Here is a 24,880-nt window from a genome sequence, read left to right on the forward strand (position 1 = left end):
TGGAGGATGGCTGAGAAGGTGAAGCCAATTTAGGGAAAGAGGATCGGAGTTAGGGAACAGAACTAGGACCTCAGCTTTTCAGTTTGTGCCTAGGGCCCTCAAGACTCAAGATGCCTCTAAGGGACCTGGGAAGGGATGACGAGTCTGGCCCTCTTCAAAGTCTGTAACTGGAGGCCTGGGTCACAAGCTGAGATGTGAGGAGAGTGTGTGTGGTGGGTGAGCGTGGAAAGCTGAGAGTGAATGGGCAGGAGGAAGGAGGTGATGGGGTGGATGTGAGTCAGGGGTAATAGATTTGGGCACCTGAGTGTGTGAGTGTACATGTGAGTGGAGGGACATGATTGTGGGTGGAGGGATGTGATTGTGAGCAAGTGTCTTTGCATAATAGTGTGCACTGAGTGTACATGACCGTGCAGAGGTCATCTGTGTAAGAGGTGCGAGCATGTCTGCCTGTGTGCGATGAGGGTGGAGCTGGGGCAGGAGCAGAACGTTGGTCTAGTTTTTCAGGGCTGAGGCACATGTTAAAAGTGATTCGGGGACACCTGGGTGGCTCACTCAGTTAGGTGGACACCTAACTCTTGATCTCAGCTCAGGTCTTGATCTCAGAGGTGTGAGTTCAAGCTCAGTGTTGGGCTCCAGGCTGGGCATGGAGCCTACTTAAAAAAAAAGGGGGGGGGGGATATGCCCTTTGAGATCCATTTTTGGCAGTAGTGGGGTCCCATGCAGCAGGACGAGGCTAGCCCAGGCATGCAGGGCAGAGCTGAGGGTGGACCCTGAGCCGGGGAGTCAGGAGCCTCTACTCTTCCCTGGCTCTGCTTCCTACCCACCTCCCTTTGGGACCTGCTAGACCCACACCCCTCTCTGTGTAGAAGGGTGTTGGACTGGCCGATAGATGAACACCTTGCTTTCCTAGGCAGTGACCACCACAGTGCGTGGTGCTTAATATACGTTTACTCACTGAATGAGTGAGTAAATGGACCGGAAGCTGGGGCAGGGAGCTCCTGCCCATCAGCTACTGGTTTTTTTTTTTTAATTATTATTATTATTTTTATTATTTTTTATTTTTATTTTATTTATTTTTATTTTTTTAATTATTATTTTTAAAGATTTTATTTATTTATTCATGAGAGACACAGAGAGAGAGAAAGAGAGGCAGAGACACAGGCAGAGGGAGAAGCAGGCTCCATGCAGGGGTCCCGGGTCCCCAGCATCAGGCCCTGGGCTGCAGGTGGCGCTAAACCGCTGCGGCACCCGGACGCCCCATCAAGCTTCCACCCCGTGGCTTTCTCCCACCCACAGGTTCACACGCGCTCACTCTGGGTCACTAACTCACCTGCATCCACCCATCCCTCGCTCACACCCACGGGCCCCCTGGCGGGGCCCGACACCCGCTGTGTCCCGCAGGCCCCGCAGCCGCAGCACCGCCACCACGCTGTCCCCCAGGGCTCTCGGCCTCAGGGCTCCTGGGTGACCAGTGACACCCTGACCACAGCAGCTCTTCTGACCTCCCCCGTCCCATCCTTCTCGAGGCCGGGCTGGCCCTCCCTCCCGTCCCTCTCTCCCTTTCTCTCATTCCCCCCTCCCAGGCCCACGCGGAGACACACAGACACACACGCACACCAGGCACACACTCACCGCCTCATCACAGTCTCTGCTGATTCCCCTATCTCTGGCCTCGTGTCTCCTCATTCCCCTCATGCTCTGTCTGTGTTTACATCTGTCTGTCCTGCTGCCTTTCCCCCTCCCATCCCTCGCAGTTCTCCTGACCATCCCCCTGCCTCTCATTCTCCCTTTCTCGGTCATTCATTGCTCTTCTCTCTGCCTCGCCCTCCTGCTCAGCGTCTCTCTCTCCGGAGTGGGCGCTCCCACTCCACTTCCTCTCTGATCCCAGCTCCCCGGCACCCTGGCCTCGGCCCACGCCCCACCCGCGGGCTCAGTGAGAACCCCGTGAGCTGTGGTCAGGGCCCGGTGACCCTGCTTGGAGGTTCCTGTGCCACCCGTTGGAGGAGCCCCAGGGTCACAGCATTTCCTCCCCAGGGGTGACTTGGCAGTGGTGTGCTCTTGTTTCCTCACTTCTGCAATTTCCAGAGAGCTCAGGGGCTGTGTCCACAGACAGACACTCTGATCCTGCTGCTGCAGCCGGTCGGCTGACCAGCCTTCCGTGATACAGGTAAGGGGGGACCCCCAGCCCTGGCTGGGTCGGGGGGTGGCGTGTGACAATGTCCTCGGGAGACCATGGTCATGCCCTTCACCTGCACCTGAGCAAATGGGTAGTTCTGTCCTTAAGGGGCTGTTTTGGCACCTTCCTCAGGCCCAGAGTCTTGTGTTTAGAAAGGATTCCTCGTGACCACACTTGTCAGGAAAGCCAGCTACCCTCTTCGGTTGTCTGAGGCCAAGGCCATGCTAAAGTGACCCCAGAGACCTTACTGGGAGCTGATGATGGTGATGAGATCTAGATCTCAGAGAGCTGAATGCCATCTGCCTGACGAGCTGCACATAGTCTCTTGGCCAAGTTATGTTCCCTCACTGCAGCTCAATTTCCTGTATTGGCAAATGAGGATAATTCTGTTCCCCCAGCGGGACTGTCGGGAGAAGTACGGGGTCTGATCCAGAGCTGGGTCCTTAGGAACTCATGAGATTGCAGGTGTTCCTGGGGGATGATGAAGATAACCAGGTTATTGGTACAAAGGGCCTGGCTCATAACTGGTTTCCCCTAGTGGGTCCCAGGGGTGAGGGACAGGCCGCAAGCTGGTCTCCCCTTTCCTTTGCTGGCTGGAGGTTCAGATGAACCAAGGTTGCTGTCCAGACACTTGCTAAATCCGTGAAGGATTAGGAAGCCAGCAGAGTCTCTCCAAAAGCATTTGGGCAGCTCTGATTTAGCTCTATGTCAATATGCAGCTGTGTTCTAGGTACTCGGAGTGTGTGTGTGTGTGTGTGTGTGTGTGTGTGTGTGTGTGTGTGTGTTTGGGAGGTGCTGGGGAGCAAGAGAAAGAGATGTCCCTGCCTTTAGGTACTGACAATCCAGCCAAAGAAAGAAGTCTACTCTGGACATGAGGAAATGGCCCTGGGCCAGAGGTTGGACACCCAGAATTTTGATTTGAGCTCAAGGCTGGGACCTTGGCAACTCAGGAGCCTCACTTTCCTCCTTTGTAGATTAGGGTTTAAAGTACTGATGTTTGGGTTTGTGGGGGAGGATGAAGTAAGAGGCTGGGTGGGAAAATGCTTTGTCAGTAGAGAGATGCTGCACAAGAGTGAATCAATGTGTACTACTGGCCCTGTAGTCCTTACTGTAAACGCCTTACAGATGAGGAATTGGTCTCATTCATTTTTTTCTCCTTACCCTTAGCACGGTGTTTGGTGAGCAGTATAATCTTAGAATATGAATTGAATAGATGGATGGTAAAGTAATAGGTTGTACTTAAAAGAGAATGGACAGCAAGCCAGAGGCCTAGCATCTGGTCCCAGTTCTGCCCCCGATCCTGTTGTCACCTTGGGCAAATCGTTTCTCTTCCCTGGGCCTCATTTCCCCATCTGTCCAATGAAGGTTTGGGTATGGGATTATCGTCTATGGCGTTAATGACAAAATTTGCCTCCAGAACTGAGGTCCTGCTCCTGATTGGTATTGGAGTGGGAGGAGGTGTGATGAGAGGCTGAGATCCTGTCTGTTTCTCCTTTTACAGGAGATTTTTATAGAGGGACCCCTCCTCCCCACCCTAGGCCTGTGAACAAGGTCATGTTGAGAAGGAGGCTCTTCTTGGTCAGTGGCAACCTCTCCTTTCTCCCCCATCCCTATCCCCATAAGGGTTGACCCAGTAGGGGGCATCGGCTTAACTATAGGGTGGGAGCACTCCCTGACTGGTCCTGGGGGAGTGTGTCTGGGTTGGGAGTGGAGCCCATTCCCAGAAGGGCAAATGCTGGGTCCCCAGTACAGCCACCTCTCTGCCCAGCCACCATTGGGTTCTTTGGCAGCAGGGTGGGTGGGGAGAATTGCCTCTGCTGTATCTGTGTGTGCATGTGTGTCATGGTTGTGTAGGCCGTACTGGGGCTTTGGCTCTAGCTATAGTCACATGTGCCTGGAACACGATCAACCTGCAGGAGGGTATGGTACAGCCCAGCAGTTCCCAGAAGCAGAATCATCAACCAAACCCACTGGGAGGTTGGTATACCTTTCTTCCCCTGTGTCTTCAGCCAAAGAGGATCCAAAGCCAGACTCTGTGTGTGTGTGTGTGTGTGTGTGTGTGTGTGAGAGAGAGAGAGAGAGACAGAGACAGAGACAGAGACAGAGAGAGTGTATATGTGAGAGAGAGAGGATATGTGGGGGGAAGGACCACCACTCAACAGCCCCTTTCCACCCCTTTAGTTCTGTAGGAGGGGGACCCTTAGGGCCTGGTTTTGGTGCTGAGCTCAGTTGGCTGATGGGAGAAGCATGTCAAACATTTGTGCAGTGCCCTTTATAATTTGTAAAGTCCATTTCTATTTCCCGAGTGCTTTGCTCTTGACAAACCCTTTATCACTCCTACTCATCTTATTTTCTTTTTAAAGCAATGCTTAAGGTTACCCTCTGGGCACCCTGCCCCCCACTCCCCATCCGGATTTTTCTGATACAGATCACAAGACACTCAGTGAGGTTCTTCCTCAGACTCTGGGAAGAGACTCACTGGCTCCAAGTGGTGGGGAGCATGGTTGAGATCACAGTCCGATCCCAAGTCCTGTAATTTCTTTTCAGCTACCCCTGGTTGCAGCTAGTTTGGTATATGGCTGATTTGTTCACTCACTCATTCATTCATTCAACAAACATTTTCTGAGGGGTTAGGAGGAGCTCACAGTTACTGAGCAATAACCACTTGCATAGATTGCTTCAATTCTGCTCTTACGGCCACCTGGTGAGGAAGGTTTTGTTATCCCCATTTTGCACTTGAAGAAAGCCCAAGAGCTTTCTGAGAGCCAAAGGCCTAAAGACCTTTCTGAGAGCCAAAGCCTAAGAGCAGCTAAGGGGGCACCTGGGTGACTCAGTGGTTGAGCATCTGCCTTTAGCTCAGGTGGTGATCCTGGGGTCCCAGGATCGAGTCCCTGCAGGGAGCCTGCTTCTCCCTCTGCTGTGTGTCTCTGCCTCTCTTTCTGCATCTCTCATGAATAAATAAATAAAATCTTTAAAAACAAAACAAAAAACCAAAGAGCAGCTAGGGAAGAGCAGAGCTCTATGTGGATCATGTTCTGTGTGACCCCACGGTCTGTGCCCTGTACCCTATGTTTTACATTGGGTCAGCCTCTGGGTACCCAGGGGACACAAGCAGTTCACAGGAGTTTCCAGTCTGGAAGACGTGGTCCTCTGGTGTGATTCCTGGTATAACAGAGGGTATGCCCAATGCTAGGAAGCTAGCAGGAAGAAGTGCCTCTCCACTCCCTCCTCCCTGCCCTGGCCTATTTCCCAGAATCAAGGAGGAGGGAGGAAGATTTACAGATACCATCTGGGTATTTGGGAGCCAAGAGTAAAGACCCAGACCAGGTTCAGGATCCCCCACCTCCACAGGAATGTCCTAGATCACCTGAGCAGAGACCGCGTCTCATCAGTGCAATATATATTCCTGGAGTCCGGGAAGGGCCCTCTATGAGAAGGGAAATTGGGGAAATCTGGTACCCAGGCCACTCTCACCTCAAAGGCCTTGTCACCGACCTCTCCTAGACAAGGAATTCCATTTATCGACACATAAATGTACCCAGCATGGTGTGGACTCCCTGAACTAGAAACTGTGGGGAGCCCAGGGCAGAACTCCCCAGAGGTCAAGATACTTACTCCCTCAGTTTCCCCCTCAAATGTCTCCACTTCTTGGAGAAATGGTAGTGAAAGGAATCTTTAAAGAGTATGGCCAGCATGGCCAGGCCAGGGCCCAAATGTCAAGTGGTAGGGGAGGTCAGAATAGGAGTAACTAATTTACTGAGCATCTACTACATGCCAAGCACTTTAGACGTTCACCTGCCTTCAACCTCAGGGCTATCCTGTGAGGTCAATGTTGATATTATTCTCATTTTATACACAGGAAAAATAGGACTCACAGAAGAGAAATGATTAAACTGTCGTGTTTGGGAGGCCTCAGGAAATCTAAGGGCTGGGAGTGGCTAAGGCTGATGAGGGACAGTGTGACTCTGTGTGTGTGTTTATCTATTAGTAAATATTTCTCTCTTTTTTTTTTTGTTTTGTTTGAGAGAGAGAGAGAGAGAGAGAGAGAGAGAGCACACGTGCATGCATGCATGTGAGGGAGGGGAGGGGCAGAGAGACAGGAAGAGGGAGAATCCCAAACAGGCTCCTTGCGGGGTTTGATCTCACGACCCTGAGATCATGACCTGAGCCCAAATCAACAGTTGGAGACTTACCCAACTGAGTCATCCAGGCACCTCTGTTAGTAAGTATTTCCTGAGTGTTTGCTGTGGAGGAGGTCCTGTTGTGCATGCTGGCGAAATACCAGAAGCCTTGAACCCAGGGAACTCCCAACCCAAAGGAAAAAGAAACCAGTGTGATGTGTTGTGTTATGGAAATCACGACTCCCTCTCAGAGAAGTCAGACAAGGTGCCAACATTCCTTGAACTTTGATTATGGATGAGGCATTTTCTATTTAATCCTTACAACAACCCTATGAAGTAGGTAGTTTAAAATAAAGTTTTAAAAAATAAGAGATCTTTTAAAGATTTTATTTATTTATTTATTTATTTATTTATTTATTTATTAGAGAGGCAGAGAGAGAAGCAGGCTCCATGCAGGAAGCCTGATGTGGGACTCAATTCAGGGACTCCAGGATCACGCCCTGAGCCAAAGCAGATGCTCAACCTCTGAGCCACCCAGGCGTCCCAGTATTATTATTTTTGTAGATGAATAAACAGAGGCTCATTGGGGGTTAATTAATGATCTTGGGTAAGGATTGACTGACGACATTTTGCCAACTGTCACCAGCTACCGTAAAAAGATGTGACTGGTTTCCAGAAACTTTCAGAGCTCATGATACAGCTGGAAACCTAATGTAGGTGGCTTCAGCCTGGCGTGAGCTCAGTGTGAGCAGTTGCAATGATGGTGGTGCTATTTTGAGAAACATTTGATCTGATCTAATTAGGAGATTGGATTTCCTCTAGATACAGTTTTTTAAAGCTGTTGATTGTGAATACCTTGAATTGTGCCAAGCTCTTTATGCACATTATTCATTGAATATTCATACCACTCTGGGAAGATATGTGCTTGGAATACCCTCACTGCATTCACAGGAGAAGGACCTGAGGCTCAGAGAGTGATGTGCCTGGCAATGGTCACAAGCTAGGACAGGACAGAGGCAGATTTTGAACCCAGGTTTGTCTGACCAGAGTCGTGGTCTTAATCACTATTCTTTCTAAACACTTGGTATCCTTTATCTCACTGAATGCTCACAAAAGCTCCCTGTGTTATAGTCCCCATTTTATACATGAGCCCCAGAGAGGGTCAACAGTTTTACCAAAGTTGCACAGTAGTTGGTCTTAAAAGGCTGAGCCCTGTGATTCTAAGAACATACAATGTACTTTCAAATCTACCATGACTTGGTAGATTAATTCCCATTAAGAATTTTTTTTATGTGGTAAAAAACACATGATATAAATTTCCCTTCTTAACAGTTTTTTAAAAAAAGATTTCATTTATTTATTTGAGAGATAGCATGAGCAGAGAGAGGGGCAGAGTGAGAGGGAGGAGCAGGATCCCCACCGAGCAGGGGGCCAGAATGTGGGGCTCCATCTGAGGACACTGGGATCATGACCTGAACCAAAGGCAGATGCTTAACTGACTGAGCCACCCAGATGCCCCTCTTCTTAACAATTTTTAAGTACACATTACAGTATTGTTAACTCTATGCATGTTGTTGTACAGCAGGTCTCTAGAACTTTTCCATCTTGCCTGATTGAAACTCTGTACCCATTGAACAACAATTCTGTTTCTCCTTCTCCAATTTCCTGGCAACCACCATTCTACTTTCCATTTCTATGAGTTTGATTACTTTAGATACTTTATATACATGGAATCATTCAGATTCTACCTCTTGGTAATTGGCTTATTTCACTTAATGGTATCCTCAAATATCTTCAAGTTTCATCCATGCTATAGCATATGACAGGATTTCCTTCCTTTTAAAGGCCGTATAACTCCGTTATACGTACATACCACACGTAGTTTATCCATTCACCTGCTGTTAGATGTTTGGGTCGCTTTCCACCTCTTATTTTTTTATTTTTATTTATTTATTTATTTTTAATATTTTATTAATTTATTCATGACAGACACAGAGAGAGGGAGGCAGAGACACAGACAGAGGGAGAAGCAGGCTCCATGCAGGGAGCCTGACGTGGGACTCGATCCCCAGTCTCCAGGGTCACACCCTTGGCCGAAGGTGGTGCTAAACTGCTTGGCCACCGGGGCTGCCCGGTATTTTTTTTTTTTTTAGATTTTATTTATTGATTCATTAGAGATACACAGAGAGAGGCAGAGACATAGGCAGAGGGCGAAGCAGGCTCCCTGTTCGGGATCCCTAGGTAGGACTCGATCCCAGGACCCCAGGATCCCGACCTGAGCTGAAGGTACACGCTCAACCACTCAGGCACCCCTCCACCTCTTGGTATTGTGAATAGTGCTGCTATGAACATGTGTGTGCAAATATTTCTTCAAGATCCGGTTTTCGATTATTTTGGAAGTATATCCAGAAGAGAGATTTCTGGATCATCTGGTAGTTCTATTTTTAATTTTCTGAGGAAATTCTGTACTATTTTCCACAGTGATGGTGTCATTTTATATTCCCACCAATGGTGCACAAGGGTTATAATCTCTCCATCCTTACTAATACTTGATGTTTTCTGCCTTTTTGATAGTGACCATCCTACCGACTGAGAAGTGCTATGTCATTGTGGTTCTGACTTGCATTTCCCTGATGATAAGTGGCCTTGCATATCTTTTCATGTGCTTACCTGCTATTTGCGTATCTTCTTTGGAGAAATCCATTGAAGTCTTTTGCCCATTTTAAAATCAATTATTATTATTTTGTTGTGGTGGTGGTTATTGTGTTATAAGTTCTTCGTATCTTCTGGATAGTAACCTCTTATCTTTTTTTTTTTTTTTTATTTATGATAGTCACAGAGAGAGAGAGAGAGAGAGGGGGGCAGAGACACAGGCAGAGGGAGAAGCAGGCTCCATGCACCGGGAGCCCGACGTGGGACTCGATCCCGGGTCTCTGGGATCGCGTCCTGGGCCAAAGGCAGGCGCCAAACCGCTGCGCCACCCAGGGATCCCAGTAACCTCTTATCTAGTATATGGTTTGCAAATGTTCTCTCCCATTGTCTAGGGTGCCTTTACCCCTGTTGACTGTTTCCTTTGCCACAGATGTTTTAAAGTTTGATGTAGCCGCATACATCTATTTTTGCTTTTGTTTCTTGTATTCCTAGTCTCACATCCAAGAAATTATTGCTCATTCCAGTGTTATGTAGCTTTCCCCCTGTGTTTCCTTATAGGAGTTTTACATGTTCAGGTCTTATTTAGATCTTTAATCCATTTTGAGTTAATTTTTGTGTAGTATAAGAGAGGGTCCAGCTTCATCCTTTTGTGTATGCATATCCAGTTTTTCCCTCAGCACTTGTGGGAGAGGCTCCCCTTTCCCCATTGTGTAGTCTTGGCACTCTTGTCAAAGATCATTTGACCATATGTGTGAGGGTTTATTTCTGGGCTCTTTGTTCTGTTCCACTGGTATATATATCACTCTTTATGTCAAGACCATCCTGTTTTGATTATTGTACTTTGTAATATGTTTTGAAATCATGAAGTATGAGGCCTCCAGCTTTGTTTTTCTTTCTCAAGATTGTTTGGACTCTTTGGAGTCCTTTGAGATGAGATGCCATCTGAATTTTAAGATTGTGTTTTCTGTTTCTGCAAAAAATGCCACTGGATTTTGGTAGAGCATTGAATCTGTAGATGGCTTCGGGTAGTATGGGTCTTGTAACAGCATTAATTTTTCTGGCCCATGAGTGAGGACATCTGTCCATTTATCTGTGTCTTCTGTAATTCCTTGTAGCAATGCTTTGTAGTTTAGAGTGTACAAGTCATTTGTCTTCTTGGTTAAGTTTAGTCCCAGTATTTTATTCTTTTTGATGCCATTATAAATGGGATTGTATTCCTAATTTCTTTTTTGACCCATTTTTTTTTAAGATTTTATCTATTTATTAGAGAGTGTGAGCAGGAGGAGGGGCAGAGGGACAAGCAGACTCCCTGCTGAGCACGGAGCCCAACTCAGGCCTCTATCCCAGGACCCTGAGATCATGACCTGAACTGAAGTCAGCCGCTGAACTGTCTGAGCCACCCAGGTACCCCTCTTTGACTCATTTTTCGATTTTTATTTTGCCAATGAGGAAACAGAGACTCAGAGTCATGGGGTGAGTTTAATGTTTGAACCAGAATTTGATTCCAGCTCCAGGGCTCCCTGGTAGGAGAGATATGGAGGCAGAGCAGCCCCTCCCCTCCTCTCCTGATTGTTTCTGTTCTCGGGTCATAGGATAGGTAGGTCTGTGTGTGGCTAAGTTGGCCAATGAGTGGTTTGCTTCCAGCAAGGGCCATGGCTTGGTTTAGGAGATAGGATGGGTCTTGGAGTTCAAAATCCCATCTGCTGCTTCTTAGCTGTGTGACTGTGGACAAGTCTATTCCCATCTCTAACCTCACTTTCTTCTCTGGAAAAAAATGAACATTTTGTAAAACTCACCTCACAAGGCTGCCTTGAGGACGAAATGTATTCATGGGGAAGTAGTATCTGTATATTTAATCCGGTACCCTGAGCTTAGGTAGGATGGCTGCAGCTCCCCTCCTGTCGTGCTCTACCCACAAGGCAAGGATGTTTTTGGATCCATGTGTAAATGTCCACTTGGAGCCAGTGTCCCTCCCACACCCCACTTCTAGCCCGAGTTGTGCTGGTACCCCCAGGCTTGCAGCAATTGCGAGCAGCTACTGGTGCATGAGATCTGCATGAACTTGAATGTGAATGATTTATAGCTTATAAATATTTAGACATTTGTACTTAAAAAATGCATTTATTTATTTATATGAGAGAGAGAGAGAGAGAGCATGCACGAGAGCTCTTGTGGGTGTGAGGAGGGGCAGAAGGAGAGGGAAAGAAGCCGACTCAGAGCCCTATAGGATGGGGGCGGGGGTATATGGGGAGGACAATCCCATGATGCACGGATCATGACCTGAGTCAAAATTGAGAGTCAGATGCTCAACCAACTGAGCTACTCCAGTGCCCTGACATTTGTACTTTTGACCCCTAATGGCCCTACAAATGCTAGAAGCTAGTCTGACTGGTAAACCCAACTTCCCAACCCACTGCCTGCACTGGGGAAGTAACCAGCAAATACTTCCTTTTGCCCAGATTCAGGTGGTCCCTCCACTTTGACTATTCAGGATGAGAATTCAGGTTCTCTAGGGGCATGATGTTCCCAGACAGTATGGGAATGGTAGGGGGTTGGGACTGAATGCTATGCAGGGTAAAGGATGAGATATCCAGATAGCAGAATTCTTCTGTTTTCAGGGATATTTATGGCTTCCCTCGCCTACCCCTATTTGAGAGCTGGGCCTGGGCTGCTGCCCAGACTTGAGGCATCAGAGAATTGTGCCCTCATGTAAGATTGATTGTTCTTAGTTGCTGCTGCCTTCTTTCCCTCCAAATGCCCATTCCCTTCCTGACCTGTTGAAATATTTGTTGGCATTAGCCTAAGGCTCTGTCTGGAGCTGACAGAGAAGTCAGTATGTGGGTTAGAGCCCCTGGGACGTTGGTGACCATAGTCTCCTCCGCTGACTTCATGTGGCTGAGCCAATGGGGGAGGGAGGCCTGGCCGTTTTGACCCCTTGGGATGCTTATTTTTGGAATCACTGTTAGAATTGTAAAATTTTGCAAATGAAGAAACTGTGTGACTGTGGACAAGTTTATTGCTCAAGGTCACACAGCAAGTAAATGGCAGAGCCAGGTATGAACCCAGGTCTTTCTGACTCTAGAAAGGGATTGTTCTCCCCATCCTACTGTGCCTCCCCCGGAGAGACGGCACATGTTTCCTTCATGCCAGTTTCTATTGAATAGTCATCAGGGGCTTGGACATTCATTCCTTCAGTCCCCAATATCTGACACAGGGGATAAAGAGATGAAAAAGATCTAGTCTCTGCCCTCCAGAATCTCCTGGCTGGTGAGGAAATGGCCATTGAAATCAATACTTATAACACATTGTATCAGGTACTATACTGGGGAATGTCCCCGGTACCACACTGACATGGAGAAGAAGGCAACTCATTCTGCCTGAGGCAATCAGGGAGGCATCCTAGAGTCAGCATTCTTTATATTGGGTCTTAAAGGAAGATTGGGAGTTTGCTAGGTAAAGCAATAGGCAAAAGGGCTCTCAGTAGGGTTGCAGCAGCATGTGGAAAGGCACAGATGTGTTTGAGAAGAAATGGAGTTTTTATTATTTGTTTATTGTTTATTTTGGGGGCTTTTTTTTTTTTTTTTTTTACTTATTTGAGAGAGTGAGTGAGAAAGAGAGAACACAAGCAGGGAGGGGCAGAGAGAAAGGGAGAAGAGAGCCTGATGCTGGAGCTCAATCCCAGGACCCTGAAATCATGACCCAAGCCAAAGGTAGTTACTCAACAGACTGAACCACCCAGGTGCTCCGGAAATGGAGTTTTTAGAGAAGCAGCAGGAAATTCAGTGTGGCTGGAATACAGGGCAAGTAGTAAAAGAGGCTGAAGGCAGATGAGGTGTGAAAGGAGCTTGGATTTGATCCTGTGCCATGGGGAGCCATGGAGGGTGATCGACTAGATACAAGACCTAGGAAGAGGCCTTGAAGCTTACGCTATATTGGCCTCATGGCAAATCTTCCTCTGGTTTTGTTTGTAAGTCACCTCCTCTGAGAAGCCTTCCCTGGTCACTCTATTTAAAGCAGCACCCTGGGGATACCTGGGTGGCGCAGCGGTTTGGCGCCTGCCTTTGGCCCAGGGCGCGATCCTGGAGACCCGGGATCGAATCCCACGTCGGGCTCCCGGTGCATGGAGCCTGCTTCTCTCCCTCTGCCTATGTCTCTGCCTCTCTCTCTCTCTGTGACTATCATAAATAAATAAAAATTAAAAAAAAATAAAAAAATAAAGCAGCACCTTACCCAAGCTTTGTCATGTCACTATTTTTATTTCTTTTTATTGAATTCATCACAATTTGGAATTATTGTGTTCTTTGATCTCTCTGTTTCTGTTTTCCCTGACTAGAGTGTAAGCTCTTCAAGAACTGGAGTCTTGCCTATTTTGTTCCTGCAGCGTCCCTAACAAAGTGCCCAGCACCCAGCAGTATATATCAATAACTGTAGAGTGAATGGATGGATATGTTCTCTGCCCTCCAGTAGCTACCATCTAGTATGGCAGGACCCACAAGCAATTTCCATGGTATAAGAAGCTATAAGCTATGCGAACTCAGACAATGAGGACTTAGCCAGGTCTAGGGGCAGAAAGCGGGGTGTGGAAGAGGCAGGGAGGCTTAGGAGGAACAAGCTGTAGGGAAAGAGGCAGGGGCAGTCTTAAAGAGTGATCAGTAGGTAGCCAGGTAGAGCAAAGGGAAGCATGAACAAAGGCATGGAGATTTGAGCCCCCAGACTCAGAAGAGACTCTGCTGGGTACATTTTGGGTGATGTCAAAGGGTTCCACTGGGTGTCAAAGGGACAACTGGGTGCTAAATTTGTGATGAAGGCTAAGGGAGTGGGAATCACATGAAGACCAGGATCTGGGAAGACAGCAGAGGTAGGAAGAGCCAGGGTGACAGGTACTAGAGGCATCCAGGGCAAGGTTTTGGGCAAAGATTGGGGTCCCACCCAAGACTGATTCTAACCCTATATTTGGAAGGAAGAGGCCTCCACTGGGCTTCCTGTAGGGACCATGTGGACTGGAGAGTCTCCAGGGCCAGGCAGACCTGATTACACATTGTTAGAGGTTGGGTTCACAAGGAAGCTGACTCTGAAACGGAGATTAGCACGCAGGAATGTTTTTCCTGAAATGTGTTTTTTTTTTAAGTGGGATTTTTTAAAAGATTGTATTTATTTATTCATGAGAATACACAGAATGGAGAGAGAGAGAGAGAGAGAGAGAGGCTGAGACACAGACAGAGGGAGAAGCAGGCGCCATGCAGGGAGCCCGATATGGGACTCGATTCCCGGTCTCCAGGATCACGTCCCCAGCCGTAGGCGGCGCTAAACCACTGAGCCACCGGGGCTGCCCCCTGAAATGTTTTAAAGCAAAGTCAAGATATGTGTGAATCTACCTATAAATACTTCACTAATGAATTAAAACATATAAAAATATAGAACCACAATATCATTATCACAGTGAAGACAGGATCATAATAGTGCCAGGCAGAGCCATATTAGAATCTGAGGCAAAAGGAACAATTTGCAATACTGATTTTGATGTTTCTAAGATACTGCAGGGCAGCCCTGGTGGCGCAGCGGTTTAGCACCGCCTGCAGCCTGGGGTATGATCCTGGAGACCTGGGATCGAGTCCCACATCGGGCTTCCTGCATGGAGTCTGCTTCTTCCTCTGCCTGTGTCTCTGCCTCTCTCTCTCTCATTCTCTGAATAAATAAATAAATCTTTAAAAAAAAAAAGATACTGCATTAAAATATTATTTATCTTGATTACTGAGGTTTTCAACACCCCCTTATATTTTACACTTAGGTGAATGCCTCCACAAGCCTTACCTCAGTTCTGGTCCTGGTGGGAAGACTCAACAGGCCTGGACAGGCATGGCACAGCAGGACAGGGCCCAAGGAGACAACCTGGGTGGAATCCTCTGGCTGTAGAAAGACTTTCCAGTGGAGAGTTGCCCCCACCCTACTAAGCTGGATCCTACACCCAAGAAGAGGAAGGGACTTATTTAGGGGTGGGATTGAGTGGTAGGGATGGGTGCCACGTGCCTTCTCTCCAAAGACCCGGAGTGAGCACGACACACTGCTCAGCATGGGCTGCCTCCCCACCTCTCTGAGGTCCCAGGAACAGGGTCCCCCAAGGCATGAGGGTCCAGCAGGAGAAAGAAACAAGGCCAGTCCCAGAAGAATGGGGCGTCTTGGGCTCAAACAAAAGGTGAGGTGGAGGGCTGAGATTGTGGAGCTGCAATTTTATGTATTTTTTATTTAAGATTTTAATTTTAATTCCATTGTAGTGAACATCCAGTGTTATATTTGTTTCAGGTGTACAATATAGTGACTCAACAACTCTACATTACTCGGCGCTCATCATGATAAGTGTGCTCTTAATCCCCATCACCTATTTCACCCAGCCTCCTTTCCACCTCCCCTCTGGTAACCACCAGCTGGTGCTCTACAGTTGAGAGTCTGTCTCTTGGTTTGTCTCTCTTTCTCTTTTTTCTTCCTCTTGTGGAGCAGTGGGTTTAAAATCTTCTGGTCTCAGAACCTCTCTTTTATGTTTTTAAACATTATTGAGGGCCCCAGAGAACTTTTGTTTATGTGGGTTATAGCCATCAGTATTTTCCATATTCAAAATGAAAACTAAGACTTTCGAAAAACTTTTGTTTTTAAATACAAAACCCAATAACAAGCGCATTCCATGTTAACACAAATAACATTTTTAGCAAAAATTAGCTAACAATTTCAAAACATAAATAATTTAGAGTGGCCTTAATTTACTTTTTTTTTTTTGCAAATCTCTTTAATGATGGTTTAATAGAAGACAGCTAGATTCTCATACCTGCTCCTGCATTTAATCTATCGTGATATGTTGTTTTGATTGAAGTATATGAGGAAAATCTGTAGTGGGAGGGATATTTTCACTTGATCTTAGTCAAAAGGCTGAGGAGCGATGTGGGGGGGATATTTTAATGTCTTTTTCAGATAATTGATGATGCTCTTCTTTGATACTATATCAAATCTCCACAAATGGTAGTTTCTTAAAAGTCAGTTGCAATATGGAACCTGAATCATATCAATGAACTTTCTGTAATCTGTTGCTCAGCAATATATTGATCTGTCTTGCCCTTTGATTCTTTTACCTATGCATAATTTTGAAACATTTTTCCCTCATTTGGAAAATATTGGTTCACTAAGTTATGCAGGTTTTCTAAACACGGACCTTTCACTAAAGGATTTTTTAAAAATTACATTCATCTCCACCAATCTTATCAGAAAAGTCTTTAAGGAATAGGAAGCTGTCAAACTCAGACTGGCAGATACAATTTTTTCTGAAGATACTATTTTTCTCCAAAGTTTGAATTTTATGCTTGGCCACCAAGACTATTGTTTGTGTTCCTTGAAGTGATGGGTTCTTTGTTCATATTTAAGCAGATATGACACCCAAGTCTGAAATAACCATAACTGGTCCGTAATTTTTTCAAGTGATAACAATCATCCTCAGAGAAGTTCAGTTCACGACTTGCTTAAGCGCTTTTCCTGAAGACAAAACACTGACTCCAGTGTTTAGAAGTATTGCGTGCATATTTCCAATTTTGACACCCAGAATATTAAAAAGGCGTGTACTCAAGATTTAATAAAAATCAGTAATATCCTTGCTTTATCAAGGAAATTGACTTTATTTATTTGCACTAAGTAGTGTGCAGCTGTGAAAAATAAATCTACTCCCTTTTGGTGCTGCTGCCTTGATATGTGCTAAGCCAGCCGTTTTGTTCACTCCGTATCATCAGTACAAATATCAACACAGTGAAAAGGGCAAATAATGTCTTGATATTATTAGAACAATAGTTTTGACTTCATGGATCCCTTAGAAGTTCTCAGAGATATTCCTTTCTCCTCCCTTGTCTCTGTGGACCACCTTTTGAGAATAATTACTCTAGAGCTTTGAGATCAGATGGCAGGACCACATTTAGGAGTGGAAAAGATCCTGGCTAAGTAGAAGTTAGCAATTTTGCTGCCGGAGAAGCAACATAAAACTATGTAATTCAAATCAGCCATGTAATCCACAATATGACTTGAGGCTGAGTTCTTTGTTTTTAAAGAAATCACCATTATTTATTGGAATAATGAAGCCTACATGTATTTCATTTAGCGTAGATAATAAACCACAGCCACACTAAATGGGGCAAAGCACATTTTCTCAATCATCAAAATTCAAATTAGAGCCAATAGTTTCTTTCTTTCTTTTTTTTTTTTTTGAATTGATGTATAATTGATAGACAATGTTACGTTAGTTTTGGGTGTACAACATAGAGATTTGACAACTGTGTTATGCTGTGCTCATAAGTGTAACTTATCTGTCACCATACACCGCTATTATAGTCCCATTTGACTCTATTCTCTGTGCTGTACCTTTCATCCCTGTGACTTATTCATGCCATGACTGGAAGCCTGGCCCTCTCACTCCCCCTCACCCATACTGCCCATACCTCCACCCCCGTCCCTCTGGCAACCAGACCATCGCTTGTTCTCTTTATTTATGGGTCTGTTTCCACTTTGAGAGACAGTTGTTTCTTTAAACTCACCTGTAAGTATCTATAGGCTTCTTCTTCTCTACTCCAGAGATGGTTGTAATCAACAAGGCTTATTACCCATTCCTTTATTGGTTCATGGTGCTGGGAATAGTGTTGAATAATCAGACAAGGCCCTCATTCTCCTGGAGCTCACAGTCAAGTGGGAGAGTCTTATGAATCATACAAACATAAATAGGATCACAAATGTGCTAGGATTTACAAAGGACAGGGAGTTTTGAAGTGGGACCTGACCTGAACTGGTGAAGACCTCTTTGAAGAAGTGAAATTCAGTTAAGGTCTGAAGCATGAGTTAGAATGGCCAGGTGGAAGTGGGGTGTGGTTAGGAAAGAGGGTTCGAAGCATTGGCACAGATGTATGCTTGTGGGTTGAGGCAGGAAAGGTCTGAGCATGTTTGGAGACCCACCTGGGAGGTCCATTTTGACGGGCCTCTGGTGGGAAGATAGCAGATGAGTATGAAATGGCAGCTAGACGTCAGGGCGAGGATCTTCTTGCTTCAATCCTGGACCCATGCAGATCCCTCTGCCTGGAACACTCTTCCTCTCTCAGATCTCCGAGGAAATATGTCACTTCTTTTTTAAGGATATCTTTTTGTATGCTCCATATCAGCACTCCCTTTTCTTTACATTGCAACTATGTTTGTTTACATTGCTTTTGTCCATTGGCTCATGAGGCTGTCAGTTCCTGTGTGCTGGCCTGTTCGGTCATGGTCACCCCAGATCCCCTATGCTTAGTGGTGGGCCTGACATACAATTGGTGCTCAGAAATCGCTGTTGGCTTAATGTGTGAATGAACTGATGCACATAGAGCTGGATTTGAGATTCTGACTCCATCTCTTAACAGCTGTGTGACTTGAACAATCACATAAACACCCTCTATAGTTTCCTATTCTGTAAAATGGGGTTTTACTTCCTATCTCAAAGGGCTTTTATGAGATCCAAATGAGGTAGTGCACGTGGAAACATCTAGCAGGGTGTCTGGCTCCAAAGTAGCGTCTTACTCCCAATTCTGTTTTCTTTTCACTGTTCTGTGGTGTATGGTGAGCCTTGGGCCTTGCTTAACCCCATCTGGGTCTCCTGCCCTCCCCTCCCCCACCCCACCTGCAATGCAAGCATCAGAGAGGCTTTCAGGCTTCTGTGCTGGCAACACAGTGGAAGGAACAAGAGAGGAGGGAGCAAACCGGTTCTGATGGAGAGTGGATGGTGGTAAAGATGCTGTTGAAAATGGGCCAGACTTTGGCTGGTGGGATTATGGTTAATTTCATCTTCCTTAAAATATATTTATATATTTATAATATGATATAAATATATATATTTGTAATATACATTTATATATAGTTTAAGGGAGAATCTTTTTTTAATTAATTAAATTTTGAGAGAGAGAGGGAGCACATGAGCAGGAAAGGGAGAGAGAGAGAGAGAGAATCCCAAGCAGGCTCTACGCCCAGCACGGAGCCTGACTTGGGGCTCAATCTCACAACCCTGAGATCATGACCTGAGCCAAAATCAAGAGTCAGACACTTAACACCTGAGCCACTCAGGCACCCCTTTAATATGCTTTTAAAAAGACTTTTTGTTTTGAAATAATTTTAGGCCTTCAAAAAAGTTGCAAAATAGTACGAGGAGTGCATGTGTGGGCTTCACTTCATATTCCCTAATGTTAACAATTTACCAAATGATAATACAATGATCGAAACCAGAAAATGAACATTGATATGATATTATTTTACTTATAGACCTTATTTGACCAGTTTTTCCACTAACGATCTTTTTCTGTTCTTGGATACAATCTAGGATCCCACATGGTATTAAGTTGTCATACGTTTCTTTAATATCCTCTGATCTATGGCAGTTCCTCTGTGTTTCCTTACTCACAACCTTGATACTTTTGAACAGTCATTTTATACAATGTCCCACAATTTGGGTCTGTCTGATGTTTTCTCATGATTAAATTGAGATTATGCAATTTGGGCAAGATTTGGGCAAGAAAACCACAAAAATGATATTATATTCTTTTCAGTGCACCATTATCAAGTGTACCTGATGTTGATATATGTCCTACTAATGATGGATGCATCTTAATCATTTGATTAAAGTATTATCTGAGTTTCTCCACTGTATACTTTTCTTCATCTTCATCTTTTTTTTTTTTTTTTTAAAGATTTTATTTTTAAGTAATCTCTACACACAACACGGGGCTCAAACTCACAACCTAAGATCAAGAGTCACATGCTCCACTAACTGAGCCAGCACCTATACTTTACTTTTCATTAATCTTTTTCCTTTTAATTATTAAAGCAATAAATGCTTCTAAAAAATTAAAACAAAGGAAGAATAGAATAAGTAACTTCTCATGAAGCCCATCTCACCTTCCCAAAGGTTACTTACCACTGTGCACTCTTTAGATTATATCCTTCTAGATCATTTTCTAGATGTCATATACACACATATAATGGGCACACCAATTTTTAAAATTTTGTTTTACTTAACAATATTATCTGGGGATAACTTTCCATGTCAGTACAGTCAGATACAATTCATTCTTTCTAATGACTGGCTAGTATTTCATCTTTGGGTCACCCTAATATAATTCTTTGTATTTTCCAGATTTTGTATGAGCACATAAATAATAATAACTATTATTATTATTTGTATATAAATATATATTTAATATTGAAATTTAATATTTATATATAACTATAATATCAAATTTAAATTTTAATTGAATTTAAATTTAATATAAAAAGTATTATATGTTTATATATAATAACAATTATTATTATTTTAAGTAAATTATTATTTTAAGTAAATATTATATGCTTATATATAATTACAATTATTATTATTATTTTAAGTAAATTCTGTCCCCAGTGTGGGGCTCAAACCCACTGACCCCAAGATCAAGAGTCACATGCTTTATTGACTAAGCCAGATAGACATCCCCATAAATTATTATTATTTTTTTTAATAAATTTTTAATTTTTATTTACTTATGATAGTCACAGAGAGAGAGAGAGAGAGGCAGAGACACAGGCGGAGGGAGAAGCAGGCTCCATGCACCGGGAGCCCGATGTGGGATTCGATCCCGGGTCTCCAGGATCGCGCCCTGGGCCAAAGGCAGGCGCCAAACCGCTGCGCCACCCAGGGATCCCAAATTATTTTTTAATATAGAACATTTACCATCAAAATTTGCATTTCAAATTCCATCAATAGAAAAATATTGAAAAGTTGTTAGAAAATGTAAACATTTTAACATAAAATTTCACATGTTTTATCATCAGAAATAGATGATGTAAAACCTTAAGTGAAAAATTAGCCAAAGAATGAAGAGATCTGTTTTAAAATGGAATAAGAAAAAAGAAACTGAATTGCCATTGATTTCATTGAATCTCAGATGCCGTTTATTTAAAAAACACACCATTATTTTATGTAGGAAAAGCATACTGCCAATTAAGATACTGCCAATCTTAGAATTTTTAAAATGTGTAAAATGAGGGTCTTGGAACTGATTAAAATGAGATATGTCCTTTTTGATCCTTCATTAACCAGAATTCCTGTGTGGTCTTCCAGGCTTGGGCAGGATTCTACGACCAGCTGCCCCTTCCAAGCATGGCGATGGAGGCAAATGATTCCTCTCACGTGGACTCTGAGTTCCGCTATACCCTCTTCCCGATTGTTTACAGCATCATCTTTGTGCTGGGGGTAGTTGCCAACAGCTATGTGCTGTGGGTCTTTGCCTGCCTGTACCCTTCCAAGAAACTCAATGAGATAAAGATCTTCATGGTGAACCTCACCATGGCTGACCTGCTCTTCTTGGTGACCCTGCCCCTGTGGATCATCTACTACCACAACCAGGGCAACTGGATTCTCCCCGGTTTCCTCTGCAACCTGGCTGGCTGCTTCTTCTTCATCAACACCTACTGCTCAGTGGCCTTCCTGGCTGTCATCACTTACAACCGCTTCCAGGCAGTGACCCGGCCCATCAAGACAGCTCAGGCCACCACCCGCAAGCGTGGTTTCTTGGTGTCCCTGGTCATCTGGGTGGCCATTGTGGCTGCTGCGTCCTATTTCTTCATCCTGGACTCCACCAACGTAGTGCCCAGCAAGTCCGGCTCGGGCAACATCACACGCTGCTTTGAGCATTATGAGAAGGGCAGCGTGCCTGTCCTCATTGTCCACGTCTTCCTTGTGTTCGGCTTCTTCCTCGTCTTCCTCATCATTTTCTTCTGCAACCTGGTCATCATCCGCAGGCTGCTCATGCAGCCGGTGCAGCTGCAGCACAACGCGGAAGTCAAGCGCCGGGCTCTGTGGATGGTGTGCACCGTCTTGGCCGTGTTCATCGTATGCTTCGTGCCCCACCACCTTGTGCAGCTGCCCTGGACCCTGGCCGAGCTGGGCTTCCAGAGCAGCAGCTTCCACCAGGGTATCAACGATGCCCATCAGGTCACTCTCTGCCTTCTTAGCACCAATTGCGTCTTAGACCCCATCATCTACTGTTTCCTCACCAAGAAGTTTCGCAAGCACCTCACAGAAAAGTTCCATAGCATTCGTGGCAGCCGGAAGTGCTCCCGGGCTACCTCAGAGACAGGCACCGAAGTGGTCATGCCACTCAGCCAAGTCCCTGTCAAATCCCTCAAAAAATAGCCCCTGCTGGTTGGGGCCAGGCCCGGAGGCTAATCCTCCATGGACATCACAGACTGACCCGGGGGAAGGAAGAGGTCTCTGCTCTGGTCTGGGAACCTCCTCCCTGGGCACAAGTGGCCCTTTAAGTATTGAGGCTACATCACTAAGGTGGGGGTGATGGCAGGGCCAGACTGCTGGGGAATCCAGAACTTGAATGTGCCCCGCTGGCCACCTCTGGGCACACACGTAATAACCTTGGCTAGTGACCTCATCCTGAATAGCCGAGTCTGCTAGCTCTGTGAGGAATGTCAGGGCCACGGGCAGACCTTGGGGGCAGACTCTGAGCCACCCTGTTCAGCCTAGCGAGGCAGCTGCCCTGAGCCAGTAGGGCCTGAAGTTTTGGGCTACTATCTCCTTTGTCACCATAAAGGCAGACAAGGGATCTAGGGAAAGGGATACTCCTCTGGTTGTGTGGTGCTATCTCTGGGGAAGACTCTTGAGCTAGGATAGTGCCACCTTGTTTCCATTCAGAGGCACAAGATCTCTGTGACACTTCTTAGGGGACATGACTCAGTGGAACCTTTTACCACTTATCCAACAACCTGTCTTGAATGGTGCCAGAGAAGGGAAGATATGCACAGGTCAAAAGCTAGGCTGGGGAGATTGTCTCCTGAGGTAAATATGTTTTTCTGCACAGGCCACGCCTCAGGCTTGGGTCAGCTCTGGGGGAGTGTGAGAGATACAACTGCCACATCCAGCTGTCTCGATGGTGGATGCTAATGGGGGGATCTACCCACTGTGGGTGGGCAGAGACCCCTCAAAGCCAAACTGGGGTCATGCAGGGCACCACGCTGCTCAGAGGCTTCCATGAGAAAGGGCACTTAGGCTGAGAAGGACCTGTGTGTAGGTGGGTCCTCCAGAGTGGGAGGAGCCTGTCAGGTCTCCTCTGTCACTTGGCTTTCTGGGGCAGGGGATGAGGGGGGAAGTGGGGGGGTAGGGGGGAGGCAGTGGGAGGAAGGGGGTTGGGGGAAGCCTTCCTAATTTAGCTTTCAAAAGGTGAGAGAAGCAGTTATAATCCCAAGGGACAGCAGGCACTTTGACTTCTGGATGCAGAAGAAATGTGTAGCTTCTCTTGAAGATCTCTAGATGCCTCCTTGTTATTTTCGGCAAATATATTCAAATGAGTCTCCTCTCACCCTGAGCACCTGTGGTGTGACTCTGGCAGCCACAGACCCAGGGGCTTGGAGGAGACTTCCCTGGTTTCCAGAGCCCCATACTCCTTCTGTGACATCTTCCTCCCTTCCGGCCACAATCCCTGTAAAGTGAGATCCTTGTTTCATGTCTCCTGGGCTGATTTTGATCAATGCTTCCCCGTGGGCCTGTAACCTGCTTGGGTCTGGGATGGTAGCTGTGCGCTGAACTCAGCTGACGGTGACTAGGTGGGGAGTGCAGCATAATCCAGCTCTTGTGTCACACAGACTGAGGTTCGAGTCTTGGCTCCATCACCTCCTGCCGAAGGACTGTGAGCTGAATTTCCTACCTCATAGGGTTGTTAGGAGTGGTGAGTGCTGAGACAGATATCCCTTGGTCAAGGTGATTGCTCATCCCAGAGGATCCTTTTTTGCTGAGAATGTGTTCCCCTTAATCCTCCAAAAGGAGCTGAACGGATGAGACGTGGGCATCTGGCTCTAGTTGGGCCAGTCAGGTTCTCTCTGTCAGGAATAAGCAGCCAGATTCAGGGGTGCTATTTCAGGGTCTGCAGGTCACTAACCTGAAGACAAACAAGTCTGGAGCTGTGAGTGTGTATGTGTGTCTAAATGTGTGTGTCTGTCTATGTGTATGAGGTGGGGTGAGGGAGGGTGGGTCACCTGCTCAGAGAGAAGATGGAAGTGTGCAGAGCAAAGCAGAGACCAGAGGGAGACCAGAAGCCTGGAGAGAGGAGGGCCGGTGCTTCCGGGGCCTGCTGTCTTCCTCCAGGCCAGGCCTTCTCAAAGCCCAACATTTGCATTCCTTCCTTTGGGTCCTGAGAGAGTCCCTTGTCAGGATGCATTCTCTTATTTTGCTGAAGCCTATTTGAGTATCTATGACCTGCTCCTCACCTCTGAATGAGATGAATGCTTTAGATGCTAAAGCAGGTCCTTGCATTTCAGTCATTTGTGTATACTCCTCCCACACATGATTTTTCAAAAGCCATGTACCACCTGTATGTTTACTTAATAAATATTTTGCTCTAAATTGAGTCACTTTTTACAACAAATCTTTTTACCCAAATGTTCATCAGCTGGTGAATGGATAAAGAAGATGCGGTATATGTATACAATAGAATATGACCCAATTGTCAAAAACAATGAAGTCTTGCCTTTTGCAATGATGTGGATGGAGCTAGAGGCTTTGATGCTCAGTGAAATCAGTCAGAGAAAGACAAATACCATATGATTTCACTCGTATGTGGAACAAAACAGATGAACATATGAGAGGGGAAAAAAGAGAGGGAAACAAACTGTAAATGACTCTTAATGATAGAAAATAAACTGAGGGTTGGTGGGGGAAGTGAGGGGAGGGATGGGCTAGATGGGGGATGGATATTAAGGAGGGCGCATGTTATGATGAGCACTTCATCATGATGGGTTTGTACGTAAGTGATGAATCACAGAATTCTGCACTGTATGTTAACTAACTAGAATTTAAATAAAAAGTTGAAAAGAAAAAAACTTTATTTATTTAAAAGGATGCTTAATAACT

At 45.6% G+C, this 24,880-nt stretch overlaps 1 protein-coding gene across 2 annotated transcripts; it reads left to right on the forward strand.

Annotated features, from left to right (window-relative positions):
- The first annotated feature begins 1,295 nt into the window (after positions 1-1,295).
- Positions 1,296-24,373, forward strand: PTAFR (platelet activating factor receptor). Of its 2 annotated transcripts, XM_072750584.1 has the most exons (3): positions 1,440-2,167; positions 10,199-10,353; positions 21,086-24,373. In XM_072750584.1, the coding sequence occupies exon 3, from the start codon at positions 21,125-21,127 to the stop codon at positions 22,157-22,159; it is 1,035 nt and encodes a 344-aa protein (XP_072606685.1). In that variant the 5' UTR covers positions 1,440-2,167; positions 10,199-10,353; positions 21,086-21,124; the 3' UTR covers positions 22,160-24,373. The 2 variants fall into 2 exon arrangements, with proteins under 2 accessions (XP_025870312.1, XP_072606685.1); XM_026014527.2 differs by lacking the exon at positions 10,199-10,353 and having other exon boundaries at positions 1,296-2,167.
- The last annotated feature ends 507 nt before the right edge of the window (positions 24,374-24,880 follow it).

This window comes from Vulpes vulpes, chromosome 2, assembly GCF_048418805.1.
Source record: "Vulpes vulpes isolate BD-2025 chromosome 2, VulVul3, whole genome shotgun sequence".
Lineage (NCBI taxonomy): Eukaryota > Metazoa > Chordata > Mammalia > Carnivora > Canidae > Vulpes > Vulpes vulpes.

Bases quoted from the DNA above. Each gene is read 5' to 3' on its own strand.
- PTAFR (XM_026014527.2), top strand. From the start codon at position 21,125: ATGGCGATGGAGGCAAATGATTCCTCTCACGTGGACTCTGAGTTCCGC.